The sequence below is a fragment of the Xenopus laevis genome, chromosome 9_10S, assembly GCF_017654675.1.
Source record: "Xenopus laevis strain J_2021 chromosome 9_10S, Xenopus_laevis_v10.1, whole genome shotgun sequence".
NCBI classification, from domain to species: domain Eukaryota; kingdom Metazoa; phylum Chordata; class Amphibia; order Anura; family Pipidae; genus Xenopus; species Xenopus laevis.
In genome coordinates this window covers 100,478,821-100,506,138 of record NC_054388.1, presented here as the reverse complement: position 1 = coordinate 100,506,138, position 27,318 = coordinate 100,478,821, and the positions used below count along the sequence as shown (strand labels likewise).

General features: G+C 40.5%; 1 protein-coding gene across 1 annotated transcript; it reads left to right on the top strand.

Annotated features, from left to right (window-relative positions):
- Positions 1-1,374: 1,374 nt before the first annotated feature.
- Positions 1,375-26,418, top strand: ern2.S (endoplasmic reticulum to nucleus signaling 2 S homeolog). Its single transcript, NM_001092180.1, is given in 22 exon segments — positions 1,375-1,791; positions 6,451-6,568; positions 7,708-7,741; positions 8,520-8,592; positions 10,440-10,512; positions 12,636-12,758; positions 13,087-13,188; positions 13,846-14,107; positions 14,686-14,764; positions 15,427-15,574; positions 16,039-16,157; positions 16,649-16,834; positions 17,023-17,278; positions 17,942-18,032; positions 19,160-19,349; positions 20,721-20,820; positions 21,832-22,031; positions 22,492-22,639; positions 22,907-23,034; positions 24,194-24,317; positions 24,404-24,471; positions 25,793-26,418. Coding segments are annotated over 22 exon segments (2,877 nt in total). The 5' UTR covers positions 1,375-1,719; the 3' UTR covers positions 25,976-26,418.
- Positions 26,419-27,318: the final 900 nt, after the last annotated feature.

The following is a 27,318-nucleotide window of genomic DNA, read 5'->3' as shown; positions in this document are numbered from 1 at the left end:
GTAAGGGCACACGCGAAGGTTTAGTCGCCCTGCGATAAATCGACTCTTCTACAGGGCAACTAATCTCCCTTAACTGCCTCCCGCCAGCTATAATCGAAATCGCCGGTGGGATGGCACTCGGAGAGCTTTGTTTCCCGAAGTCGCCCGAAGCTTCCTTGTGAGGCGACTTCGGAAGCCGAATCGCACCAATTTCCTTCCCGCCGGCAATTTACATTCTAGCTGGCGGGAGGCAGTTCGGGGAGATTAGTCACCCTGAAGAAGGGCGACTAAATCTCCCGGAATCTGAGCGTGTGTCTCTGCCCTAAAAGGGATTGTTCACCTTCAAATAAACTGTTAGCATGATGTAGAGAGGGATATTCTGTGAAAATTTGCAATTGCTTTTCATTTTTTATTACTTGTGGATTTTGAGTTTTCGCTTTTTATTCAGCAGCTCTCCAGTTTGTTATGTCAGCAATCTGGTTGCTAGGGTCCAAATTACCCTAGCAACCATGCATTGATTTGAGACAGATTTAAATAAGAGACAGGAATATGAATAGAAAGACTAGAAATAAAAAGTAGTGATAATACATTTGTAGCCTTACAAAGCATTTGTTTTTTTAGATGGGGTCAGTGACCCCCCAAGGCAACTTAAAGGGATGGTTCAACTATAAATTAACTTTTAATATGTTATAGAATGGCCAATTCTAAGCAACGTTTCAATTGGTCTTCGTTATTTATTTTATAGTTTTTTTTTTAATTATTTGCATTTTTTCTTTTAACTCTTTCCAGCTTTCAAAATGGGGTGGAGGGGTCACTGACCCCATTTAAAAATCTATGTTTTATAAGGCTACACATTTATTGAAAGCTGGAAAGAGTCAGAAGAAGACAAATCATTTAAAAAAAAAAACTATAAAAAACAAATAATGAAGAGACCAACTGAAAAGTTACTAAAAGTTAAACCTGAAAGTGAACTACCAGCCTAAGCGCAGATTCCCGCAGTGAAGCCGCCAGTCACATCCAGGACACACTGCTAGTTGTAGTTGGACAGCTTGTTGCTGACCTGGAGAGATGTAGCCTGCCCGTGACCTGACCCTGCGTCTCACACGCACACACCTATATAACTTTCCACTTTATTTAGAAGTTTCATCACCTCCACGTGTCCAATGACAACACACCCCCTGTTTCCTGGTCCCAGCGAGCCACGCCCCTTTCCGCCTCGCCATTGGCTGCAGCGGCGTGAGGCCGGCTGCGATTGGATACTGTCCTGTCAGCACAACCCGAGAAGCCTCTGGAGTCCTACAGGTGGACATATATTATTGTTCCGCCTCGTACCCGGAAGCAACGGACGATACAGCGGACAGTGATCTGGGGCAAGCTTTATTGAGGGCTACTCTTGGACTTATGGCGTTATCCATTCTTTCATAGCATTTACATTCCCTTACTGGAAGTGGAAGGAGATCATCTGGACTTATCTGTCAGCTGTTTTATATTGATTGGCAAAGCTGTGTGGCAGTCTCTTTGATACACTTGATATTAGGGTGCCTTTTATAGAGACTGACTTGGTCACAGAGCTAGCACTCGAAACAGTAATAGAATAGATGTTCGGGGGCTGATATAATTGCTATAGGTGACATGGAGGGACATTAGAGAAGGAGGGACCCCCCAACATCTATGTCTGACAAAAGAGAGGATGAGAAGACCTAGAGGCACCCAGTTTGCTGGTGACAAGCACCCAAGAATATGGCTTCATCTTTAGCCTCACCTCCCTTTCTCTGGCTGACCATCGCCTTCTTCTCAGCACACCTGCTACAGGTAAGCCCCACCCTTTATCCTAATTGCTTTTCCTGCAAGAGTATTGTTATCTGAGATTAACTTTTATTAATACCAAACCCTCCTCCCTCAATTAGTGAGAAAGGTGTGGTGGCCAATATTCACATTAAGGGCTCTTACTGACGAGCGTTTTTAACTGCGCTCCCCTGCGCTCCCCTGCATTCCGTTTTTCTGCGTTCAGCCGCAGGGGAGCACAGGAATAGTTGCATGACATTTTTTCCAATGGGGCTGTACTCACACAGGCGCGTGTAGCCGCCGAACGCAGGTTGAGACGCAACATGCTGCATTTTTCCTGCGTTCGGCGTCTACACGCGCCTGTGTGAGTACAGCCCCATTGGAAAAAATGTAATGCGTCTATTCCTGCGCTCCCCGGAACACAGGGGAGCGTAGGTAAAAACGCTCGTCAGTAAGAGCCCTAAAGGGGTGGTTCGCCTTTAAGGAACTATCATGAAAATGATTAATATTAGCTTCAGCATACTGAAACAAGAAACTTTCAAAATACAATCAATTAAAAATTCTGTATCGTTTCTGAAATAATCAAAGTTGATCTTCACTGTTCCTCTCTCAGCATCTGTTTCTCTTCATTCAGGAGTTGGGTGTCAGATGAATGATCCTATACAGGTATGGGGCCTGTTATCCAGAATGCCCAGGACCTGGGGTTTTCCGGATAAGGGATCTTTCTGTAATTTGGATTGTCATACGTTAAATCATGTAAACATTAAATAAACCAAATAGGCTGATTTTGCTTCCAATAAGGATTACTTAAATCTTCGTTTGGATCAAGTACAAGCTACTGTTTTATTACAGAGAAAAAAGGAAATTTTAGATTACAAATTTATATTATTTGGATAAAATTGACTCTATGGGAGATGGCCTATCTGTAATTCGGAGCTTTCTGGATAACGGGTTCCCGGATACTGGATCCTATACCTGTATATCTTATAGAGGGGCTCAATTTGCCTAGAATTTGTATTAGAGCTCACTCTATTAAAATCATCAGTAATCCTGTCTCTCTACATGCAGAATTTGTGCAAAAGGCAGTTTTTTTGTTAGATTTTATTTGTACTGGAATTAGTTATATGAGTGAGCTCTAATACATCTGCTAGGAAAGGGAGCCCCCCTATAAGATACATTGGATCATTCATCTGACACCCAACTGCTGCATGAATACAGAATGAAGAGAAACAGATGCTGAGAGAGGGATAGTCAGTATGAACTTGATTATTTCAGAAACAATGCAGAATTTATAATTGATTGTATTTAGAAAGTTTCTTACTTCAGTATGAGGAAACTTATATTAATTTTTCATTTTCACGATAGTTCCCCTTTAACTTTTAGTATGTTATAGAATGGCTGATTCTAAACAACTTTTCAATTGGTCTTCATGTTTCCTTTTTATTCGGTTTTAAATTATTTGCCTTCTTCTTTCCAGCTTTCAAATGACCCCATCTGTAGCAGTGTGTTTAAAATAGTGAATAAAGCTCAAAATCCTTTTTTATCTCCTGCGCTGAACAGCCAGAAAAAGATACAAAATTCCAACTTAATTGGCTTTTGGCAGAGAGCTCAGAATACGTTGCAGTTGAACGTGAATACTTTTGTAACAGTAAAAGATAAGCAAAGAAGCAGTTGTAACAATTTAAGACAAGCAGGTCTCTTGGGGAAACTGTGACTTGCAGCTTAAAGGGCAGTTCACCTTCATTAGCAAAACTGTAATAATATAAAAACCACAGAAATGTGTTCAAACGTTCATGTAAAATGAATATAATTAGGGGGTGTTGCCACAAAATGGGCATGGTCAAAAATTGCTGCTCTCTTTCTATTTCAAAAATGTTGGGAGGTGTGCAGTTTTGTATCTGGAATAACCACAGACTCCTAGCAGACAAGGTTTCTTGTCCCCCCCAGTTATCATCATATGTATGTACATATGTATGTACATATAGATGTAGTTATGGTTTGTGGCGGGCTGTGCCTGTGTTTAGTATAAGAATAAACAAGCACAACCACACAACCCACCTTTGAGACACCACATAGACACATTTAGAAAATATCTTGGGAATGTTTTTTTCCAGATAGATAGTTCAATCTATTCAAAAGAATAGAAAATAAAAATGATTATCAGAGGGGGTTTGTCCTGGTGTTTTTCTCCATATTATATAGTGAATAAAGTACCCCCTCTTGTAAAATATAAGGATATTATTAGTTACCGAGGAGTTTCATGACCATATAAAAACACGAGGCCGAAGGCCGAGTGTTTTTATACAGGTCATGGAACTCCGAGGTAACTTCTAATATCCTCATATTTTACAACTGGGGGTACTTTATTTATTATAATACACAAGTTTTAGTGAGTCATGTGACAGAAATTACATCACTACTCACCGTTTATAACTGATGACATCACTACTCACCGTTTATAAGGATATAATTTACAGGATATTCATGGCTTTTGTGTATTATATCATTATTAGGGCTGCCCTGACTGCAGACGGGTGGAAGTGATCTGTACTATGATATATGTACAGTAAGTGTATCAGCAGTGCAGCACTGCTAATTGTATGGGATTAGCCCCCTTTGTGTGCGACTGGAATCCTCTGGATACAATCAGAGACAGGTCACAGGATTCGGGAGGGGTTATAGGGATTTTTCCAGGCAGCTATTGGACTGTCAAGTGACTGTACATCTCTCTTTGGGGTATATTTATCAAAGAGGGAAGTTTGAGGTCGCCACAGTCCTGAAATTCTGTCACTCTCCATTCATTTCTATGGGATTTTTAAAAGAGTTTATCAATGGGTTAAAATTCATACTTTGATAAATACGCCTTTCAAAATCCCATAGAAATGAATGGAGAGTGGCGGAATTTCACTCTAGAAGACTGTGACGATCTCTAACTTCACTCTTTGATAAATGTACCCCTTTGTGTCCAGCTGCATGTTCTGTAGTTCAGCTCTGCTGCTCTGTGATTTGACCTGTGTGTAGTAAATTCACAAATCTGCACACACACTGTTCTCTGCAGTCGGGGACGTGGCCCCTCTTTTTAAAGGGATACTGTCATGGGAATAAAATTTTTTTTCAAAATGAATCAGTTAATAGTGCTGCTCCAGCAGAATTCTGTACTGAAATCCATTTCTGAAAAGAGCAAACAGATTTTTTTATATTCAATTTTGAAATCTGACATGGGGCTAGACATATTGTCAATTTCCCAGCTGCCCCCAGTCATGTGACTTGTGCTCTTAATCACTCTTTACTGCTGTACTGCAAGTTGGAGTGATATCACCCCCTCCCTCCCCCCCCCCCAGCAGCCAAACAAAAGAACAATGGGAAGGTAACCAGATAACAGCTCCCTAACACAAGATAACAGCTGCATGGTAGATCTAAGAACAACACTCAATAGTAAAAACCCATGTCCCACTGAGACACATTCAGTTACATTGAGAAGGAAAAAAAGCAGCCTGCCAGAAAGCATTTCTCTCCTAAAGTGCAGGCACAAGTCACATGACATGGGGCAGCTGGGAAATTGACAAAATGTCTAGCCCCTTGTCAGATTTCAAAATTGAATAAAAAAAATCTGTTTGCTCTTTTGAGAAATGGATTTCAGTGCAGAATTCTGCTGGAGTAGCACTATTAACTGATGCGTTTTGAAAAAAACATGTTTTCCCATGACAGGATCCCTTTAATGTTATACCACCAACAAGATCAATGTTTCAAATTGGACTTACACTCTATTTGAGGGATTTTTTGAATTTGTATGACCAATGGATTAAAAAATTCTGGGTGCATTGTGAATATTGGATTGTGGGAGAAAAGGCGGGGCTATGCACATAAAGGTGTGTGTTACACTTGAGATTGTATCCTGATGAAGGGAAGTTAAACCTTCCCGAAACGTTGATCTTGTTGGTGGTATAACATTAAAAAGAGGGGCCACGTCCCTGACTACAGAGAACAGTGTGTGTGCAGATTCGTGAAAATCATTGTGTTGAGGATAGTAAAGATGGGGGTTATATTACCCAAAACAAATGGGGGTCCAGGTGCTCAAGCCACAGACCTTCAGCTTGGGTAGGCAATGATATGCAAGTAGAAATTAAATAAAAAACTATAAAAAATAAATAATGAAGACCAATTGAAAAACTTGGAAATGGCCATTCTATAACATACTAAAAGTTAGTGAACCAACCCTTTAAGTGCAAGCGGTAGTTCCACAGACCAGCAATTGTCAGCAAAGTAAAGAATATCCGGAATCTCCAACCTACATCCACCATCTGACAGGGCATGCTGGGAGTCGAAGTGTAACAACCACTGGAGAACTACAGGATAAGTATTTAGAATCAACTTCCTGTGACTAAGTTCCCAGTGGTGTATGGCTTCTGCTGGAGTTAATGCCTGTGTTGTACTGATGCTATTGTAATTTAACTATGGGAAATGTAGCTTGCTATTTGTCCTAATTGTATATGAACTTATATCTGGGATCACTCGGTGGCAGTTAATGTCACTTGATACTCAGTGCAGCCCTTTACCCATTGTGTTCTATTGGGCTACTGTATTCCCTGTGTCTCTGTATGTCACCAGAATCCCGTGTGACTCTGTGCATGGGGCACGTTATAATACTGCTGTTCAAAATCTCATTGTTGCCTCTCTCTCTCCCAGTGTGATGCTGGGGCTTCTGTTTCTCTTCCAGAGTCCCTGCTGTTCGTGTCTACGTTGGATGGGAACCTCCATGCTGTCAGCAAGCGGAGTGGGAATGTGCTGTGGACTCTGAAAGATGGTAAGTGCTTATTCTAGATTCTAGGGGCATTAAACAGCAATCCTAGTGAGCCTGAATGGATAGTGTTTTTATATCTTTATATATTACAGGTATGGGATCCGTTATCTGCAAACCCATTATCCATAAAGCTACGAATTACAGAAAGGCTGTCTCCCATAGACCCATTTTATCCAAATAATGAAAATTGTTATTATTTATTAATGTAATATTTCCTTTTTCTCGGTAATGACTAATAATTCATCCTTATTGGAGGCAAAACTAGTCTATTGGGTTTAATTCATATTTACATGATTTTCTAGTAGACTTAAAGGAGAAGGAAAGGCTAAAATTAAGTAAGCTTTATCAGAAAGGTCTATATAAATACACCAGTAAACCCTCAACGTAATGCTGCTCTGAGTCCTCTGTCAAAAGAAACACGTAATTTCTTTCCTTCTATTGTGTATACAAAGACTTCTGTATCAGACTTTCTATTTTCAGCATAAATCTCCAGGCTAGGGCTTGAGCATGCTCAGTATGCTCCTTTCCCTCCCTGCTGTAATCTGAGCCCAGAGCTATGAGTGAGCAGGGAGAGACTTAGGCAGGAAGTGATGTCACACCAAGCTAATATGGCAGCTGATATCATAAACAAACGGAGAGAGTTTCTAGAGCTGTTTACTCAGGTATGGTAAAGCATTTTGCAGAATAAATATAGTATTATAGTTTGTACTGTTGTGGCCAATCTATTGGCAATAAACTGCTTCAGTAGCTTTCCTTCTCTTTTAAGGTATGAAGATCCAAATTACCAAAATATCCGTTATCTGGAAAACCCCAGGTCCCAAGCATTCTGGATAACAGGCCTCATACCTGTACAATAAACTGTACTGACATATATATATATATATATATATAGGAAAACAGAGCATATCAAGAGTATCCCAGCATTCCTCTAGCCAAGAAGAGCCCCAGCTGCCAGTTTTACACCTGTTATTTCTTGTGCAGACAAACAAATTGCACTGGCTGCTATTATAATATTTACACAAATGTGTCAGCAGGTTATGGAGCTACTGATTCATTCCTTTATTTAAGCATCTCTGTTTAAACCTTTTGATTGCCAGTGACACAAGAGTGATGTAATTGTACTTCAATTTGTTCTGTTTCAGATCCGGTTATTCAAGTTCCACTGTATGTGTCAGAGTAAGTGCCAAAATCACTTAAAGGTGATTCCAATACATTATTGGGGGGGGGGATCCCTAAAAATGAATGTGGCTAAAAATGCCATATTTTATATACTGAACTTATTGCACCAGCCTAAAGTTTCAACTTGTCAATAACAGCAACGATCCAGGACTTCAAACTTGTCACAGGGGGTCACCATCTTGGAAAGTGTCTGTGACACTCACATGCTCAGTGGGCTCTGATTGGCTGTTGAGAAGCTAAGCTTAGGGCTCGTCACTAATTATCCAGCAGAAAATGAGGTTGGTCTGGAATATAAGCTGATGCTACAGGGCTGATTATTAGATTCTGATGCTAATTGCACTGGTTTCTGTGCTGCCATGTAGTAATTATCTGTATTAATTACTAATCAGCCTTATATTGTGACATTTCTATTCTATGTGTACTGTATATTGTGAGTGGGTCCCTAAGCTCAGTAAGTGACAGCAGCACAGAGCATGTGCAGTGAATCAGTAGAAAAGAAGATGGGGAGCTACTGGGGCATGGGCATCTTTGGAGACACAGATCTTTACTGCTGAAGGGCCTTGGGCTGGTACAGAAACCCAAAACATAACGTACAGCATTTCTAGCCTACTTCTTCAGTTAAGCTTTAATTCTCCTTTAAGAGCCCTAGTTGCTTTGCATGGGTATACCTAAGGGTTGGGTAAAAAGCAAGTGCTATTTACATGCTGTTTGTAGCTGGGAGGTGTTGGAATCAGTAAGTGCATTTGTGACCTGAGTTTTATGTCTTGTCCCCCAGGCCAGCATTTCTGCCGGACCCCAGTGATGGCAGCTTGTACATCCTAGGAGGGAGAAACAAGGAAGGACTCATGGTAAGTAAATAGAAATGAGACCACAGATAACCAGGGAAACACATATTAATTCAATGACTGATGAAACATGTATGTGTCAGAGGAAATGTGGTACCTGGAAAGCACTGTATAACTGCTGATGCTGCTATTCTGTGGCTCTATAAAGGGAATCTGTCATAAATTATTGCCCTTATTATCCCTGCCATACAGTTACCCAGAGTCAGTAGTTTTCTTATACTTTAAATAATGCACTTCCATTGGTCAAATTCTGCAAACGGGTTACACCAGTTCTGACAATCTCAGAGTCCATGAGTCTAAGTAATCACATGACATCACTGCCTTGGACTGTATTCATTGGTCAGTCTCAGCCAAGGTGTGGGGAGTTGGAGGCGGTTGTACCGTTGTGAAATGACAAAGAGAGCCAGAACAGCTGCAAAGACAGGCTTGGCATTAGTTAGGTTAATCAACAGCTAGATCCTAGAACTATAAATAAAATGGATAACCATTACTGGCATACTAGAATCCTCTAGTGACCAAACAAAGGTATAACATATTATTCAAAAAATTTTTTAAAAATGCATGATCTTTAAGTAAAAAATATTGTTTATTAGACCATATTTAATAAAAAAACACCCCACATGGAGCCTGACACGTTTCATGCTTACCTAGCACTTAGTCATAGGCAAGCACTAATGGGACACATGTCCCAGATACTTATATACCATCTCATATAGACCCTCCCAATACTTAAAACCAATCACAATTCAACACATCGGTTGTATAAGTCATTAATTAGGGCCTTTTCTATTGGCCAGCTCAGTTAGAAGACATTTAGTCTTATATATAATACAAATTCCATGTTATGGGGTAAAAGTTAAAAAAAAAGTTTTTCATAGTTAAAACTGACAATATAAACAATATTTTTTACTTAAAGAGCATGCATTTTTTTGAATATTTAGTTAGGCTAAGAATTTAAATGAAAAGAAACAACTAACGGTTAATGATAAGATGGGGTTATGGGGTTAAATAGGTGAAACATAATTACAGTATGAATTTAAGGGCGATGAAACATGCAGCTACTTGTCACTGCTACAAAATAGAGAATAGTGATAATTGTATCTGCTAAGACACTACATATGTTTTAGCAGAGGCAATTCTCTGTATTATCTATGGTAGGGTATATTTGTGGCATTTTGTAGCCACAACAAGTTGCTGCTTCTGGTAGCTCTGTGTCATTGCTCTAAGGGAGTAGTTGATTAAAGGAACAGCAACACCAAAAAATAAAAGTGTATTAATGTAATTAAAATATAATGTACTCTTTCCCTGCTCTAGTAAAACTTGGATTCAGAAACACTACTATAGTTCATATAAACAATCTGCTGTGTGGCTATGGGGGCAGCCGTTGAAGGCTCAGGTCACATAGCGGATAACAGATGCACTTTGTAGAATCCCATTGTATTCTATTGCAGAACGTATCTGTTATCTACCAAGTACCCTGTGCCTTTTCTCCTTTTTCAGCTTGAATGTCTGCCCATATGGCTACACAGCAGCCTATTTACATAAACTATAGTAGTGTTTCTAAAGCCAACACATAACTTTTACCAATATGGAGCAACAGTGTATTATATTTAATTACTTTAAAAGGGTGTCCTTTTTTTGTGTGACTGTGCCTTTAAATGACATCAATGGCAATACTTATATTAGTCTGAAAACATTCCAAAAAGGCTGAGTTCTTGGGGACATGGATATTGTCTGGGGGTATCAGTGCAGGCAGTGTCAAAGAGAGAACGAGTTTTATAAAGAATCCTGCAGTGCCATTGAGATCTATTGGGAACTATAGTGACGTTTTATTTGCCTTTTTCCTTTAGAAATTACCATTCACTATCCAAGAGTTAGTCCAGTCTTCTCCCTGCCGCAGCTCCGATGGAATCTTATATACAGGTAAGCATATACAGGTGAATCTGGGGTCACATGGAACATTCAGGGGCCTCACTGACTACTCAGAAGGGGTGAATATTACATTTTTGTTTTGTGAAAACAATATGAGGGTCACAGCAGAGCACCAAAGGGCTGCATTCAACCCCTGGGCTGGCAGTTGCGTATCACTGCATTATTTCATTGGTTTGATTTAAAGGGGACCTGTCACCCAAAAAATTTTTTCAAAATCCAATTTTATCACATTAGTCAAGCAAAATGAACTTTAATTACACTATACAAATTATTTGAATCTTGTTTCCTTCAGTCTGGTCATTCATAATTATAGCAAGCAGGCAGGAGCCATTTTGTGGACACTGTTATTAAGACAAGCCTTGTATCATCTCAGAATCTTGTTTGTGCACCAGAATGGGTGACCTGATGTCCATCCCCATGCCCTGGCTACACAATTAAATGGTAAAGAGAAAGGGGAATGTGGGAAGAGCAGTGACATCTAGGAAGTGCTAAATGGAAAGTGAAAGTAATTGTCTGCCACGCCTCTATGTCCAGGGCATAGAAGAGTGTCAGACAATATTTGATTGACAGCTGAGATTTTTAAATGAGTTTACAACAGCTATGAATGCTTTAATAAAAAATAGAAATTGGATTTCATGTTTAATTTGAAAATAACTTTTATTATACAGATTTTTGTGTCTGGGTGACAGGTCCACTTTAACATAAGCCCATCTGCTGATGACACTACACTACTAGGCTCCCTTTGCAATCTATTGTTGATTGGATCAGCCTACTTTGTCTGGTTATATTGTTAGCTAGATGGGAGAATCTTTATTTGTATGGCCAGCTTTAGACTTCAGTTACCAACTGCCTTTTAATTATTAGTAAGAATTGCAACAGGAGCAATTTTAAATGTATCCGATGCCTGACAGTGCTGAAATATCAATGCAGATAGCAGTAAAGATGAAGACTCACCGAATTCACAGAGTGGCCCGGGTGCAGCGCCCCGAACCCGTAGCTGGGGGAGTAATATCAATGCAGATAGCAGTAAAGATGAAGACTCACCGAATTCACAGAGTGGCCCGGGTGCAGCGCCCCGAACCCGTAGCTGGGGGAGTAATATCAATGCAGATACGGGTTCGGGGCGCTGCACCCGGGCCACTCTGTGAATTCGGTGAGTCTTCATCTTTACTAAGATTGCTGTGTTCGTGATTTGTATGCTGTGCACTGAGTGAAATTGCACCCTCCAACGATAGACCCAGGGTTTCTACACCTGGGTCCTACTCTGCGCTGGGTGAGCGGTTAATTAATTAATTTTGGCTTTACTTAGGGACCAAGCCGATAATAATTTTCAGTGCTGAAATATCAGTTTATACTTCTATGGCCTGTTTGACCCAGGCTCCTAAATTCCACAAGTATTAAAGGAGAACTAAAGCTTAACTAAAAAAGTAGCTAGACATGTTGTACATTATGTTTTGTGATTCTGTACCAGCCCAAGGCAACCACAGCCCTTCAACAGTAAAGATCTGTGTCTCCAAAGATGCCCCAGTAGCTCCCCATCTTCTTTTCTGCTGATTCGCTGCACATGCTCTGTGCTGCTGTCACTTACTGAGCTTTGGAACCCACTCACAATATACAGTACACATAGAATAGAAATGTCACAATATAAGGCTGATTAGTAATTAATACAGATAATTACTACATGGCAGCACAGAAACCAGTGCAATTAGCATCAGAATTTAATAATCAGCCCTGTAGCATCAGCTTATATTACAGACCAACCTCATTTTCTGCTGGATAATTAGTGACAACCCCTAAGCTTAGCTTCTCAACAGCTGCTCAGAGCCCACTGAGCATGTGAGTGTCACAGACACTTTCCAAGATGGTGACCCCCTGTGACAAGTTTGAAGTCCTGGATCATTGCTGCTATTGACAAGCTCAAACTTTAGCCTCGTGCAATAAGTTCAGTACATAAAATATGGTATTTTTACCATATTCATTTTTAGGGTTTAATTCTCCTTTAAGACAAAGATTATTGTAGTTGTACTATGTCTCAGTTACTCTTGTTTATGATATCATTGTAATATCACTGGCATTTTCCTGAGTCAGAACACTGTTTCTGTTTGTTACCCTAGGGAAAAAGCAAGATGCATGGTTTGTTGTGGATCCCAACTCAGGAGAGAAGCAGACAACTCTGTCCACAGAGTCTTCTGAAGGCCTGTGTCCATCTTCCCCTCTTCTGTACATTGGACGCACACGTGAGTTCTACATGGGCCTCAGTCTTACACGTCTCTTGTAAATGGAGTCAATGGCCTAGATACACCTAAAAACCCATTGTTTGGGGTGAAGGTGTATTTGCTGTCTAGATGTTCTTAGATTGAATGACCAAATAACACCAATATTTTCCTATAGTTGTGCCCATTTCTTGTGCTTAGGGGGCGCCTACGAAAGGTACAGGGGGCTTGTACTGAAAACATGTGACACCACTGCATTGTAGGAAGGGGAAGAAGAAAGAAAACTAAATAAAGCAGGGATGTTTACAAATGGAATTTCAGAATGACTAATCTAGTTGTGTTGTTTGTGCAGAGTACATGATCACAATGTATGACACAAAGTCTCGAGAGCTGCGCTGGAATGCCACTTTCCACGACTACTCTGCCCCGATGTGTGACGAATCATACGACTACAGTGAGTGCTGCTGGGAATGAAGGATACAGGACATATTCAGCTTAAAGGAACAGCAACACCAAAAACTGAACGTGTCTTAAAGGAATGACAATATAAAGTACTGTTGTGCTGCACTGGTAAAACTGGTGTGTTTGCTTCAACACAACTATAGTTTATATAAACAAGCTTCTCTGTAGCCGTGGAGGCAGCCATTCAATCGCAGGATACACAATGGATAACGGACAAGGTTTAAAGGATCCCATTGGAGCAGTTATCTGCTGTGTATCCTGTGCCTTTGCTCCTTTTTCAAATTCAAATGGTTGCCCCCATGACTACACAGTCTTTTATATATATATATATATATATATATATATATATATATATAAACTATTGTAGAGTTTCTGAAGCAAGCATGTCAGTTTTAACAATGCAGCACAACAGTACATTATATATTCATTATTTTTAATGAAACTCATTAAAAATGAGTGTTACTGTTCCTTTAATCAAAGGGTGGAGAGACAACTAACCACTATCAGAGAAATACTTCACAACCCTATTCATTTGTATAGACTTCTGGAGTTCTCTTCTGTGATGATTCACCTCCTTACCTTTAATAAATATGGGATATGTCACATGGCACAATGCAGGAAGTAACAGTTAACTGCTCTTCCATAACAGAGATGGCTCACTTCACCTCAACTGGGGACGGACAGCTGGTTACAGCTGACCGGGACAGTGGGGAGGTGCTGTGGATGCAGAATTATGGCTCGCCCGTCGTTGGACTCTTTATGTGGCACCAGGACAGCCTGCGGCGTATCCCACATCTTAATGTGGCCTCAGAAACCCTTCGCTACCTGACCTTTCATTCCCATGACATCCGTCTCATTAAATGGAACTACCAAGCGGTGCAGCAGCTGAGCAGCACCAAAACCCATCTGCTGTAAGTAGGCATACCTGTTTTGTTTTGGGTAGCCAAGGATGAGTAGAGTATAACAGTGCTTTATTAGCAGGCTCTCATGCAGCCATTACACAACAGTAACTTTCACTTTTAAGCTGTCATGAAGTATGCACAGTATAAGTCTGGGCACAGTGATATCTACAGGCCATTTGTATAAACACCGCAATAATAATAAATAATTGGTTGGGTGTTTTTATCTCCTAAATTCCTCCAGAGAAAGAGAGAGAGGCCCAATAGTTTCAGAGATAGATAGATGGGACTCCCCTTACACAGGCAGCCATTGAATGCAGCTAAACCTTTCTTGCCCATTTTGGAAACATATTATCCTGTATATGGGTCATTTTCCCAATCCATATCTGACTGGGACTTGACGAAATATCAGTTGGAAATACTAGTTAGCCAAAGACCTCAGTAGGCAGTAAATGTGGTCATCAGAAAATGACTCAACTTTGATGTGTCTGTAATAATGTGATCATAGGATTGGGATGGATTATGTCATTTAGGCCTAGAATTATATGGGTTTATTTAATAATGCCTTTCTATATGTTATTGGTATTCAGGCCATCACTGTATGTTGGGAAACACGTGACGGGATTCTATGCAACCAGTTCTATGATTCACGAGGGAGTCGCTCTTGTGGTAAGAACCAATCAAATGCTACAGGCTCAATCCACATCAGTTCTAGAGCTCTCATTGCTAGTCAATGATTTAGCGGATATGTGAGATATTTCAGTTTTTCCCATGCCTCCCAGATCTAAATCCTGTCTAATTCCCAATCATAAATATAAATATATAATATGAATGTCCTGTAAATTATATCCTTATAATACACAAAAGCTATGAATATCTTGTAAATTATATCCTTATAAACGGTGAGTTCTGATTTCATCAGTTATAAACGCTGAGTTCTGATGTCATTTCTGTCACATGACTCACTGAAATTTGTGTATTATAATAAATAAAGTACCCCCAGTTGTAAAATATGAGGATATTAGAAGTTACCTCGGAGTTTTTATATGGTCATGAAACTCCTTGGTAACTTATAATATCCTTATATTTTACAAGAGGGGGTGCTTTATTCACTATATAAACAGTGTTTAGTGTCATCAGTTATAATGGTATGTAACTTATTATATAGAGTGTATAGATAGGTATATATGCATTGGGGTTCATTTGGAGGGGGCTGAACCTGATCGACAGTATGGAAAAAAATAGATTTAGGGTTTATTGTTATCTTATTACTCAAATACCATTATGTTATGACAGAAATTCTTTATTGTTCTGTGTTCCTCTTTCCCTAGCCCCGTGGTATCACTCTAGCCCGGGTGGATGGACCCACGACTCAGGATGTCACACTGAAAGAATCTACAAAGTTTGACGTGACATCCAATACAGATGTCCGGTACCCGCAGGGTAGCGTAATCTCAGCACACCAGTGGTTACTCATAGGTAAGAGTCCAAAGCCAATGATACTGGGAAGGGCAAATCTCCTGCAACTCTTTAAGATTAATGGCTGCTACTTGTTGTACATAGTTGTGATTGTTTCCTATATCCATAAACAATGACTTGCCATGGAAGAGAATATTCTAACCAGCTTCAAGTAGCAGCTACTATTTCCACTGTTTGTTATTAGCCAAACGTCTTCTATTGCACAGACCTGCTTTTAAATGATTCATGCATTAAGTGACTGCACCTATCCATTGGTCATCCACGTGCTTAGGTCTTGTCTTGCAAACCTTGTCGGAGCCTTTCATCTTTAGGCTACAAACCCTGGGATAAGCCTTTGGATATTACTTCTGGTCTTGGTTTTTACCATTATCCACTTAGGACCAAATCCACATTATGCTGATAAAAATGAATGAGAAGCTTTTATCTTAACTCCTTTACTAACCACCAATACCTGTTCAACTCAGGTCACCATGAATTACCACCTGTTGTTCATACAACCATGCTCCGGGCATTCCCTGAGACCTTGCGGAGGGACACGGAGACAATTATCAGAGGATCTACACCAAGAACACTCTTTGATGATGTAAGATGTCGGGACAGAGATACTCATAAGAAAAGTTATTTTTCATATGTGTATTGGGTTAAATAATGCCTACTAGTTACGTGGTTGTGCACTTCCTACTTCCCCATTGTGATCTGATCTTTGGCTAGTGGGCCAACTAGTCAGATCATTCCAATTTGGCCCAGTGGGTTCAGATCGGCTCATTTGGTGACCGTGCCAAAAAAGGCTTCTACAGATTTTGTTAACCCATTATGTTTTGTGATATGTACAATGGTCCTTTATCATATATTATTATTATTTATGATATATATTTCAGTAAGGAATTTTCCCCCCCTCTGAGGCAATTGGAGAGGCTTCAGATTTTTTTTGCCTTCCTCTGCATCAACGAGCAGTTAGGCAGGTTATATATAGACTTAAAAGGTTGAACTTGATGGAAGTGTGTCTTTTTTCAACCTAACTTACTGTTACTATGTTATTTGCCCACCATTGTTATTTTGTCTACTTTTCTCCAGTTTCTGACTCCTCAGAATCAGGATGGGCTCTCTCAAGGGGATACAGAGAGACGTATAAAGGTGGATACAAACAAGGAAGAAATGAACATGGTACCTATCGACTCTTCAGTTATGAATGTTCTCCTTGGGATCATCTTCACCCTGCTCTTGGGAGGCTGGGTCCTTTTTGCATTCACCTATCCCAAGGTGAGAGAAAGATGAGCACTTCAAAAAATGTTATCCCAGTGTATAGTTGGTGAAGCTAATGCAGGGGATCCATGCGACCGTTATATTTTCTAAACCCTACTGATACTGAGAAGTAGGCTTGCATTGTTACAGCTGTATAGGTTGCCCAAGTATGTAAGTACTTGCTCTAATACCCATGGGTGCTTCAGATGCAGGAGCAGCAGCGTCGGCAGCAGCAAGAGTTGCAGAAAGAACTGGAAAAGAAACTGCAGCTTTTTCAGAACCAGCAGAACCTGGCGCCAGAGGTTCCACCATCTCCGAGGAATTCTAGTTCAGCCCAGACATTGTTTTTTTCAGAAGATCAGGACAGTCATCGGAGCAGTGGCAGCAGGTCAAGTGGGAAGCTGGATGAAGTACAAGCTAACGGCACCAGAAAACTAAGGAAAGAGAGTGTGGAGTCAGAAGGTGAGTGCTCAGCACCGGGTAAGGGAGGAGCGGGTGGGGTCCTAAACACTGGGTCCCAGTCAGGTCCAGAGTCAAAACACGCCCTAAAACAGAGACACAAACATCCCCACAGGCCCAGACCCTCTGGCATTTGCCAGAATCCTCAGATTTCCAGTCCCGCCTGGTCCCAAAAGACATTGCCCAGCAACACGGGGAAGTATTCCACAAATAATTAATTAGCTTTTAACTGATCTACCAAATTTAAAATGATACAACATACAACCTCCATGCTGTTGGGACCCTGGTGCTACAGGGCAACATTGCTAACCACTGAGCCACCATGCTGCCCAGCAGTTGTTCAAGGATAACCATGGGGCTGCATGGTGGGAGCTCTAGCCAAGCAACATCAGAATTATTGTCTTAAAGCAGTAACACTTTCCTCAGCTCGCCAGGGCCAGTAACTGTATAAAAAAAACCAAATAATTATTCAGTGTCACAAGGCAGTTAATGAGCCACATTATTAACCAGTGCAGGGAACGGTGTAATGGCCTCCAGCAGATATAAATTTTGTTAACAAATATAGTACACAAACATAAAGGGCAGCAACTGATATTAAAAAATTACATGTCTTAATATGCAATGAGATTTCACTTAAAGTGACAGTCCGGTGTTCTTTACCTGCAGCCAGTGATGCTGATGAGATCCGAGTGGGGAAAATCTCCTTTTCCCCTAAAGATGTTTTGGGTCATGGTGCTGGTGGGACCTGTGTATTTCGGTGAGTGAATTCTTCCTTTCTTTTCAACACTTAGTAACACAGTGAAGCCTAAATCTAGTACTAAGGCAGCTTACTCAATACTCATTCAATCTATAGACATTCAGTGTAGTACAGATACAGTACTGAACTGTAAACGATAACCAATCAGTGAATGCTTGATTCGTTACTATCACAGCCTCTTCTCTGTCAGTCTGTCTGGAATACTGGTGTACTTTTTGACAGCCAATAAATGTTTTTGTTTGGAGGTCTAGTAGTGCTTAGATGGTGCTTAGGTGATGTAATATTTTGTTAATGTAAAGATTAATGTACCATCTTTTGTGAAATATATAAATATTTGATGCCACAAGGACAACAAAGTGAAATTCATACAATATTTAAAAAGAAAGGTATTTTATCACATTTTTTCTATTTTTACTAGGGATGCACCGAATCCACTATTTTGGATTTGGCTGAACCCCCAAATCCTTCGCGAAAGATTCAGCTGAATACCGACCCCGAATCCTAATTTGCATGTGCAAATTAGTTCCTTCTTTTGTGACAAAAAGTCATGTGATTTCCCTCCCGCCCCTAATTTGCATATGCCAGAAAAACAAGAGAATCACAAAACCCCCCACAAAATAGAAATAATTTCAGTTTTCTGCATATGCAAATTAGGATTAGTATTCGGATTCAGTTTGGCCGAGCAGAAGGATTCACCCAAATTTGAATCCTGCTGAAAAAGGCTGAATCCTGGATTCGGTGCATCCCTAATTTTTACAGGAAGTTCATGACTGTATATTATTATATGGAAACTTTCTGCAGAAAACTGAAATTATTTCTATTTGTGGGGGGTTTTGTGATTCTCTTGTTTTTCTGGCAAGGAGGTACACATAATTAGCAGCCACTGCCTTGAAAGAGATGGCCACAGAAGTCAAAAAGTGGTTCATGCACCCAAGCAAAGTAGCATACATACATGAATATATATTTATCCAGAGTGCCACCAATGTGATGAAATGGTTCCATATGGCATGAAAGATCATTGCTGTATCACAAATGTAGTCTATTCCTATTGCTGCAGATATTTGTCTGTTCTGCTACATACAGTATATATATTAGATGGGGAACTAAGAGAACTTTTTTGTTGGCAGAGGCACATTTGATGACAGAGCAGTGGCAGTGAAGAGGATTCTGTCGGAGAGCTTCATACTTGCAGACCGAGAGGTTCAGTTGCTGCGGGAATCTGACGAGCACCCAAATGTTATTCGCTACTATTGCACTGATAGTGACAAACTATTCTGTTATATTGCACTGGAGCTGTGTGCGGCCACCCTGCAGGAGGTGAGGAAGCCACATAAGTATTGTGGGAGCCACGTTAGTGGGACGAGGGTTGTTAAAGCTAGAAAGCATAATTACAAAGGGTGGCAACCACCCCAGGGTTCCGGGATTTGAAGAAGGCCTGATATATAGTCATATGGAATGATAAACCATTGTATAGAACCACAAAAAGCACTTGAGTCTAAGAAACTGGTTGAGCTAGAACTATGGTTTTGGAGAGCAGCAGGTAGAATTGGAGTAATGGCGGGTTGGTATCCTGGGCAGAGTAAAGGTGGCCATACACGGGCAGATAAAGCTGCCGATATATGTCGTTTGGACCGATTTGACAGCTTATCTGCCCGTGTATGGGGGCTTCCGATGGGTCTTCCTGGTCGATATCTGGCCACGATATCGATCGGGAAGGTTTGATTATAAAACCGACCGACCTTCGATCGGGAAGGTTTGATTTTTAACCGACCCGTTTGGCGATGTCACCAAACGAGTGGATCTTTGAGTCTATGGCCACCTTAACACTAGAGAATAGCGGAATTGTGGAGACACTGTTATAGGATAGCAGGTATTCTACATGGCATGGGGAGGCTCCTCGTTGCATGTATGCTGGTACCATGGAAAGGTAATATTTACTTAGTAGGAGTGCCTTAGAGAACTCTGACAGGTTGGGGAGGGACAAGATGCTTAACGTGGCTCTGTGTCTGCATATACTGGTATAGGATCTTTTAGCCAAAATGCTTGGGACCTGGGTAAGGTAAGGGGTCTTTCAGTAATTTTAATCACCATACATTAAGGCAGGGGTGCCCAAAAGGTAGATCGGGATATACCAGTAGACCTTGTTGGTGATCAGTAGATCTCAAGACTCAAGTCAGCAAACAGCTTGTCTATATCACCCTCCTATTTCATGCTTTTCATTCAGATGTTTATTAAGTTACATTAGAAATAATTGTTATATATAGTAATATAAATGTTCTCATAAAACAATATTAAAGTAATATTTGCCATGGAACAGAATACTAACACTGCTTTCATGGATGTAGATTGTAATGAGACAACATCAGTAATGGTAGATGTCGCATTAGTAAAGTATGGGCACTGCTGCATTAGGGGTACCAATAATCATTTAATAAAGCTAAGATAATTGTTTTGCCACCAATATGGATCCTTGCAGCTTACAAGTTACTGTTTTATTACTACAGAGAAAAGGAAAATTATTTTAAAATAACAGAATTATTTGCTAAGGGACTCTGTGGCCTTCCCATAACTTCTTCCCATAATATTCTGGATAATGGGTTCACATGTGTGTGTGTGTGTAAATTACAAGATTTGTGCAGCTGTCAGCAAGCATGATAATAATCCTATTCATTGCATTTCCTCCTACAGTACATAAAGAACCCCGAATTCCATCGATCTGGCCTAGATTCGGTAACGCTTCTGCATCAGACCATGTCTGGACTCGCCCACTTACACTCCCTTAATATTGGTGAGAGACTATAAGACATACAGGCATATGTATATCGGTTTGCTAATCTTTAAATTAAGATTTTCCTTTATTACCTGCACAGTTTATCTTCCATTTATTTTCCCATGAATAGACGGTAAAATATAAGGGTGTAGTTCTCTGGGTGCACAGAACATTCCCCCTTTCTGTTTATCATTATGCAAATGTCTTTTGATTGGCTCAACTCAGTCATTCTCCTTGGATATCAGTGGAACCACATGCATCAGTTCTTACCACTTGATGAAGTCTATTTCTTGCATCAGAACTATATGCCAAACACCTAGCACTAGTGGAAGTGCCGGTCATGTGACACATGCGGTATTTGACTTCTGTAGTTAACATCAGTCATTGGCTCTTTTTAATTTTATGGCCCCTGCCCAAAATGTCTTGTGGTATAGCTGGGGTGCACTTGAAATTGTCTAGATGTGCAGAAAGTAAGTATTAGCATAACACCATCCATGGTACCACTTCTAACTGTATAAAAGCAGTAGTACATCCCAGGTCTGGACTGGGGATCAAATTAGGCCCTTGCATTCCAAGTACACAGAGGCCCAAACAGACCCCCACCAGCCCACTAAATACTGACTTTCTATGGCACCTTATAGCAGCCCCTCTGGCATTTGCCAGAACCCACAGATTGCCAGTCCGGGCCTGGTTGCTGGCACCTGCTTAAAGCACTTTAAATCGAAATTATTGGAACAGCAGCAAGAGAAACTATCACTGTTCTTGATTTCTATATCTGCTGACATGGTTTATTAGCAGATGACATTTTTATACCTGCCCAGCGAAGTGACCCACATCCGACATAATAGATATTGGTTGTGATCATTTGGCCACAATACATTTACTGAAAAGCATACAAAATATGACATACTGTATATGGCCAGCTTTAGACAGTAGGCTTAAAATAATTTAGTAGGAATGGAATTGGTGTTTTTTTTTAATATTGAAATTTCTACTTTTCAATACTGCCTGTGGCCTTATTTGTCGCAGTGCACAGAGACCTCAAGCCATGCAACATCCTCATCTCCTACCCCAGTGCCCACGGCAAGGTGCGAGCACTTATCTCAGACTTTGGCCTGTGCAAGAAGCTGAGTGTTGGACGGAACAGTTTCAGCCTGCGCTCTGGTATCCCCGGCACGGAGGGATGGATCGCTCCAGAAGTCCTGCGGGACAGACCCAAGCAAAACCCAGTAAGTATATATATAGATAGATAGATAGATAGATAGATAGATAGATGAGAGATAGATAGATAGATAGATGATAGATAGATAGATAGATAGATAGATGGACTTTTTTGTTGTATGTATAATTTGTCCATGTAAGTGGACTAAGTCGCGGACAGGTTAAGTGCTCCACTCGACTTTTGTACACACACATATATATATATATATATATATATATATATATATACACACACATATATATATATATATATATATATATATATATATATATATATATATATATATATATATATATATATATATATATATATATATATATATATATATATATATATATATATATATATATATACTAGTAACTAGTGCTATTGTTCAGCACTATGGAATAAGTTTGTGGCTTTATAAATAATATATTATAAATAATAAATTGTAACTTGCACTGACCCCATTGAACTGCTTTTAACAGACAGCGGCAGTGGACATATTCTCAGCAGGGTGTGTGTTTTACTATGTCCTTTCCAAGGGACAGCATCCATTTGGGGATAATTTGAGAAGGCAGAGCAATATCCTGAGTGGATCTTACAGCCTTCCTAAACTCCAGGACGATACACATGGTGAGTTGCTTGGGATTATGCATTGGGGCTAGGGTTGCCACCTGGCCAGTATTTCTCCATCCTATCCAGTAAAATACCAGCCAAGGCCAAGGCTCCACTCTTTATTCTTTCCCATCCGAGTTTTAGAAGCTTATTTATTCAATAAATGGTGAACATTAACACACCTCTAAAAATGAATAGAGAGTGGAGGAATTTTATTGTGGTGATCTCTGATTTCACACTTGAATAAATCTGCCCTATAACGATAATGTCTGTTTCTTTCTGCAGAGAATGTGGTGGCACGTCGCCTGGTTGAAATGATGATCAACAGTGACCCTTTGCTGCGACCCTCTTCCCAGAATGTCCTCATACATCCATTCTTTTGGACACCAGCAAAGCGCTTACAATTCTTTCAGGTAACAGAAGACTTTATGACCAATCATACCCCGAAGCTTTGTTAGGGTCTTTGCTCTGTCCAGCTCATGTCACACATGAGTTGCAGGTGTTAATACAGGTATGGGAATCCAGAAATCCATAATCCAGAAAGCTCCACAAATCTAGGAATGCCAACTCCCATAGACTCCAATGTAATCATAAATAATCAACAACAAATAACATAAATATGTTTGTTTTGTTTAATGACTTCCTTTTCCTCTGTAATTATAAAACAATTTCTTGTACTTGATCCCAACTAAGATATAATTAATCCGTATTGGAAGCAAAACCAGCCTATTGGGGTTATTTAATGTTTATATGATTTTCTAGTAGACTTAAAGGGATTCTATTATGATATTTATGGTGTATTTTTTATTTCTAAATTACACTGTTTACACTGGGAATAATTCACTCTACCATGTAAAATTGTATTCCTGAAACAATAAGTGTATTTTTTTATTTGTAATATTGGTGTGTAGGCGCCATCTCAGGTCATTTTGCCTGGTCATGTGATTTCAGATAACGCCAGTGCTCCACTATGGAACTGCTTTCGGACTGGCTATTGTTTCTCCTACTCAATGTAACTGAAGGAGTCGCAGTGGGACATGCACTTTTACTATTGATTGCTGTTCTTAGATCTACCAGGGAACTGTTATCTGGTTACCTTCCCATTGTTCTGCTGATGGAGGGTGTTCTCACTCCAACTTGCAGTGCAGCAGTAAAGAGTGACTGGAGTTTATCAGAGCACAAGTCACATGACTGGGGGCAGCTGGGAAACTGACAGTATGTCTATCCCAATGTCAGATTTCAAAATTAAATATAAAAAAAAATCTGTTTGCTCCTTTGAAAAATGGATTTCAGTGCAGAAATCTGCTGGAACAGAACTATTAACTGATGCATTTTGGGAAAAAAAAAAATTTCCCATGACAGTATCGATCCAAATTACAGAAAGAACCTTTATTTGGAAAACCCCAGGTCCTGAGCATGCCACTTGGCCAGAAGCTCCTGAAAACTTCCCTAATCTCTTCTTGCTCTTTCCCTTTGATGACGTGCTCTGTACCTGTTTCTTACTGCCCAAATACTGTTATTCCTTGCATTGCACACATCAGTCTGCGTATGTTAAACCATGTTCTCCTTTAGGATGTAAGCGACCGCATTGAGAAGGAACCCGTGGAGAGCCCTATTGTGGTCGCCCTGGAGTCAGATGCTCGTCCTGTTGTCCGAGTAAATTGGCGTTTGCACATATCTGTCCCACTCCAGACAGGTACTGCCAGACACAACTAAAAAAGACAGCAAAATAGGTCATATTTTCTGCTTCACAATTATGTATTCAATTCTTTTCATCTTTAGATCTCAGAAAATTCAGGTCCTACAGAGGAAATTCTGTGAGGGATCTTCTCAGAGCCATGAGGAACAAGGTGGGTTGTTTTGATGAAAGGGTTATGTAGAACCTATCGTGCTGTTTGCTTAAAGGAGAAGGAAAAGCATTTTACAATTAGGGTGGCAAAAGTTAGGCACCCCCAAGTGACTATTTTTACTTATCTGACACCCCGGGCCGGTGCTCCGATCAGCAGAAACCGCACCTGTCCGGGGTTTTTCTGGTGAGCGCCACGGAGAGATCCTCTTCCTGCTTCATCGGTTTTTAAATTTCCCAGGGCAGACGCATGTGCAGTAGAGCTTTTTCGTCAAAGTCTGGCTTTTTGCTCTACTGTGCATGCGCAACTTCAAGAAGACCCAAAGAAGCAGGAAGAGGATCTTTCCATGGTGGTCACTAGAAGAACCATGGGCCGGGGCTGTTTTCTGCTGATAGGAGTGCCAGCCTGGTGTGTCAGGTAAGTAAAAGTAGTCACTTGGGGGGTGCCTAACTTTTGGCACCCCCAGTGTAAAATGCTATTCCTTCTCATTTAATTCAGGGGTCCCCAACCTTTTATTACCAGTGAGCCAGATTCAAATGCAAAAATTATTGGGGAGCAACACGAGCATCCAAAATGTTCCAGGGGTGCCAAATAAGGGCTGTGATTGGCTATTTAATAGCCCCTATGTGGACTGCCAGCCTACAGGAGGCTCTGTTTGACAGTACATCTGGTTTTTATACAACCAAAACTTCCCCCCCCCAAGCCCAGAATTCTAAAATAAGCACCTGCTTTGAGGCCACTGGGAGCAACATCCGAAGGGTTGGTGAGCAACATGTTACTCGTGAGCCACTGGTTGGAGATAATTGGCTTAATTTAAGTTTCTAGCCCTCTTACACCTAAGGGGTCCTTTAGTTGGACACAAACGGAATTGCTAGAGCAATAAGGGTGACAAAAGTAAGTCCCTTAGTGTTCATTGAAGAGAACGTCTGTCTGGGGTATTGCTGTGCTCTAATATAGGGCAGGAGGTAAGTACATGATCTTGCCGAGGCCCATGCTGTGAGTTGGGGTACAGGTGGGTAGCATGATGCCTGTGTGCCTCCCCCTGTCCACCTCTCATGAATTCATCATCACCAAATGCAGACTGCATTGTATTCATCAGAAGAATGCATGTCTTTGTGATCAGTTTTAAAGCATAGGGTCCTGGCAATTCCTCTTCTTTGTAGGTCAAGGGTACAGAGTACAAAAACATGGCAAATTACAGACATTTATTGCATTTTACACCCTGCCTGTTCTATAGTAAATGACTCTTGTCTTCTCTAGTTTGTCCTGTTGCATCTTAGGAGTTGCCGTAATACTTTTTTCTACTTCATCTTTTCTTCTTCAGAAACACCATTACCATGAGCTGCCGGCTGATGTCCGAGAAACCCTGGGTTCCATCCCTGATGAATTTGTGTCATATTTCACTTCCCGGTTCCCACATTTGCTTCTCCATACATACCAAGCCATGAAGAAGTGCTCCCCCGAGAGGCAGTTCCAGACCTACTATCACTGGGTGCAAAGTTCCTGAGACTTTCTGATGTCTCTGATGTTCTTGAGGGTTCCAAGCCTAAAATTGCCTGTGATAGCAAATTGCTGCTTGGGGGCAAAGCAATGAAGATTGCACTCTTATCATTTAATGGTTGCCCTGTATATAGAACTTTTTTGGATTTTGAAGAAAAAAAAAACAAATCTGCACTTCTCTGAGGGGTTTTGGGCTTTTATAAGATGTTTTTAAGTATATATATTTTTATTTACTGTTGGGTGAAGGACCCTAAAACCATTAATGACCACTTATGACCATGCGTTGGCCGTGTTACCAAACATTCCGTCAGTCTGGCAGCAACAAAGCGGCATGGTACTGCTGAGAGAAAAGAATTGGCAGGGTTAAAATAAAGGTTTTTTTATTTATTTTTTTATAATGAGATTATTGTTGCACAAACATTTTATTCAATTAAAAAACACATGACTTTTTTTGGTTATTTTGTAATGGTTATTTTGTAATGGTTATGTGGCTACTCCAGCAGCCTCAGAGCTTTATTCATTTGTGTTGTATTTGCACAAGTGCAGTACTGGGTAGATGGGAGCAGACTGCAACGATTAAAGTGAATTTTTGGGGTACATTTCCATTTTTCTAAAATTTACGGTTAAAAAATTAATTTGTTCCGTTCTCCCAGCTCTCGTGTTCCCTGTTGCAGCTCAGTAAGCAGTTAAAGGAGTTGTACACCTTATTTTACACCTTAAATTAACGTTTAGTATGATGTAGCAACAATATGCAGTTGGTCTTCATTTTTTAGATAATTTTTCAGCTTTTTAGATACTCCACTGGTTGCCCAGGGGCAGTCATCCAGATCAAGCTCAAATTCAGAGCCTCTGGCTTGGGCATTTCACTTGTCCGCAGGTATCCCAAAATTAGCAGCCTTGTTTCAAAAACTCTTGGACAGACTGGACCAGAAAAGTCCAATCTCTAGGTCAAAACCTCCCAAACATTCTGCTTCACCACCCTCTGAGTAAAATTGCTCCCCTCCAGGTTCACCACCCTGGGACAACCAATCTCTTAGTGATGGTGAGCTACCTTCAGACCCAGCAGAGGAGGAAGATGACATTCATCCTCATCTCTCTTTAAATGTACGAATGGGATCACCCTAGAGGAGATTACAATTTAATCACCACATTCAAAGGTCATATGCTTTTCCTCAAGAAGCCCTAGATAAATGATCAACCCCTCCTCAGGTGGATACCCCAGTGTCAAGTGTCCTACAGAAGGCTCTGGGGGTAGATCTCATGGACCAACCGCAAAGTTCCATGCTTCATGGCTTGCTGCAAGGATCCACTAACCCTAGGAGTGGTTGCACTCATGACACCCTGGAACTT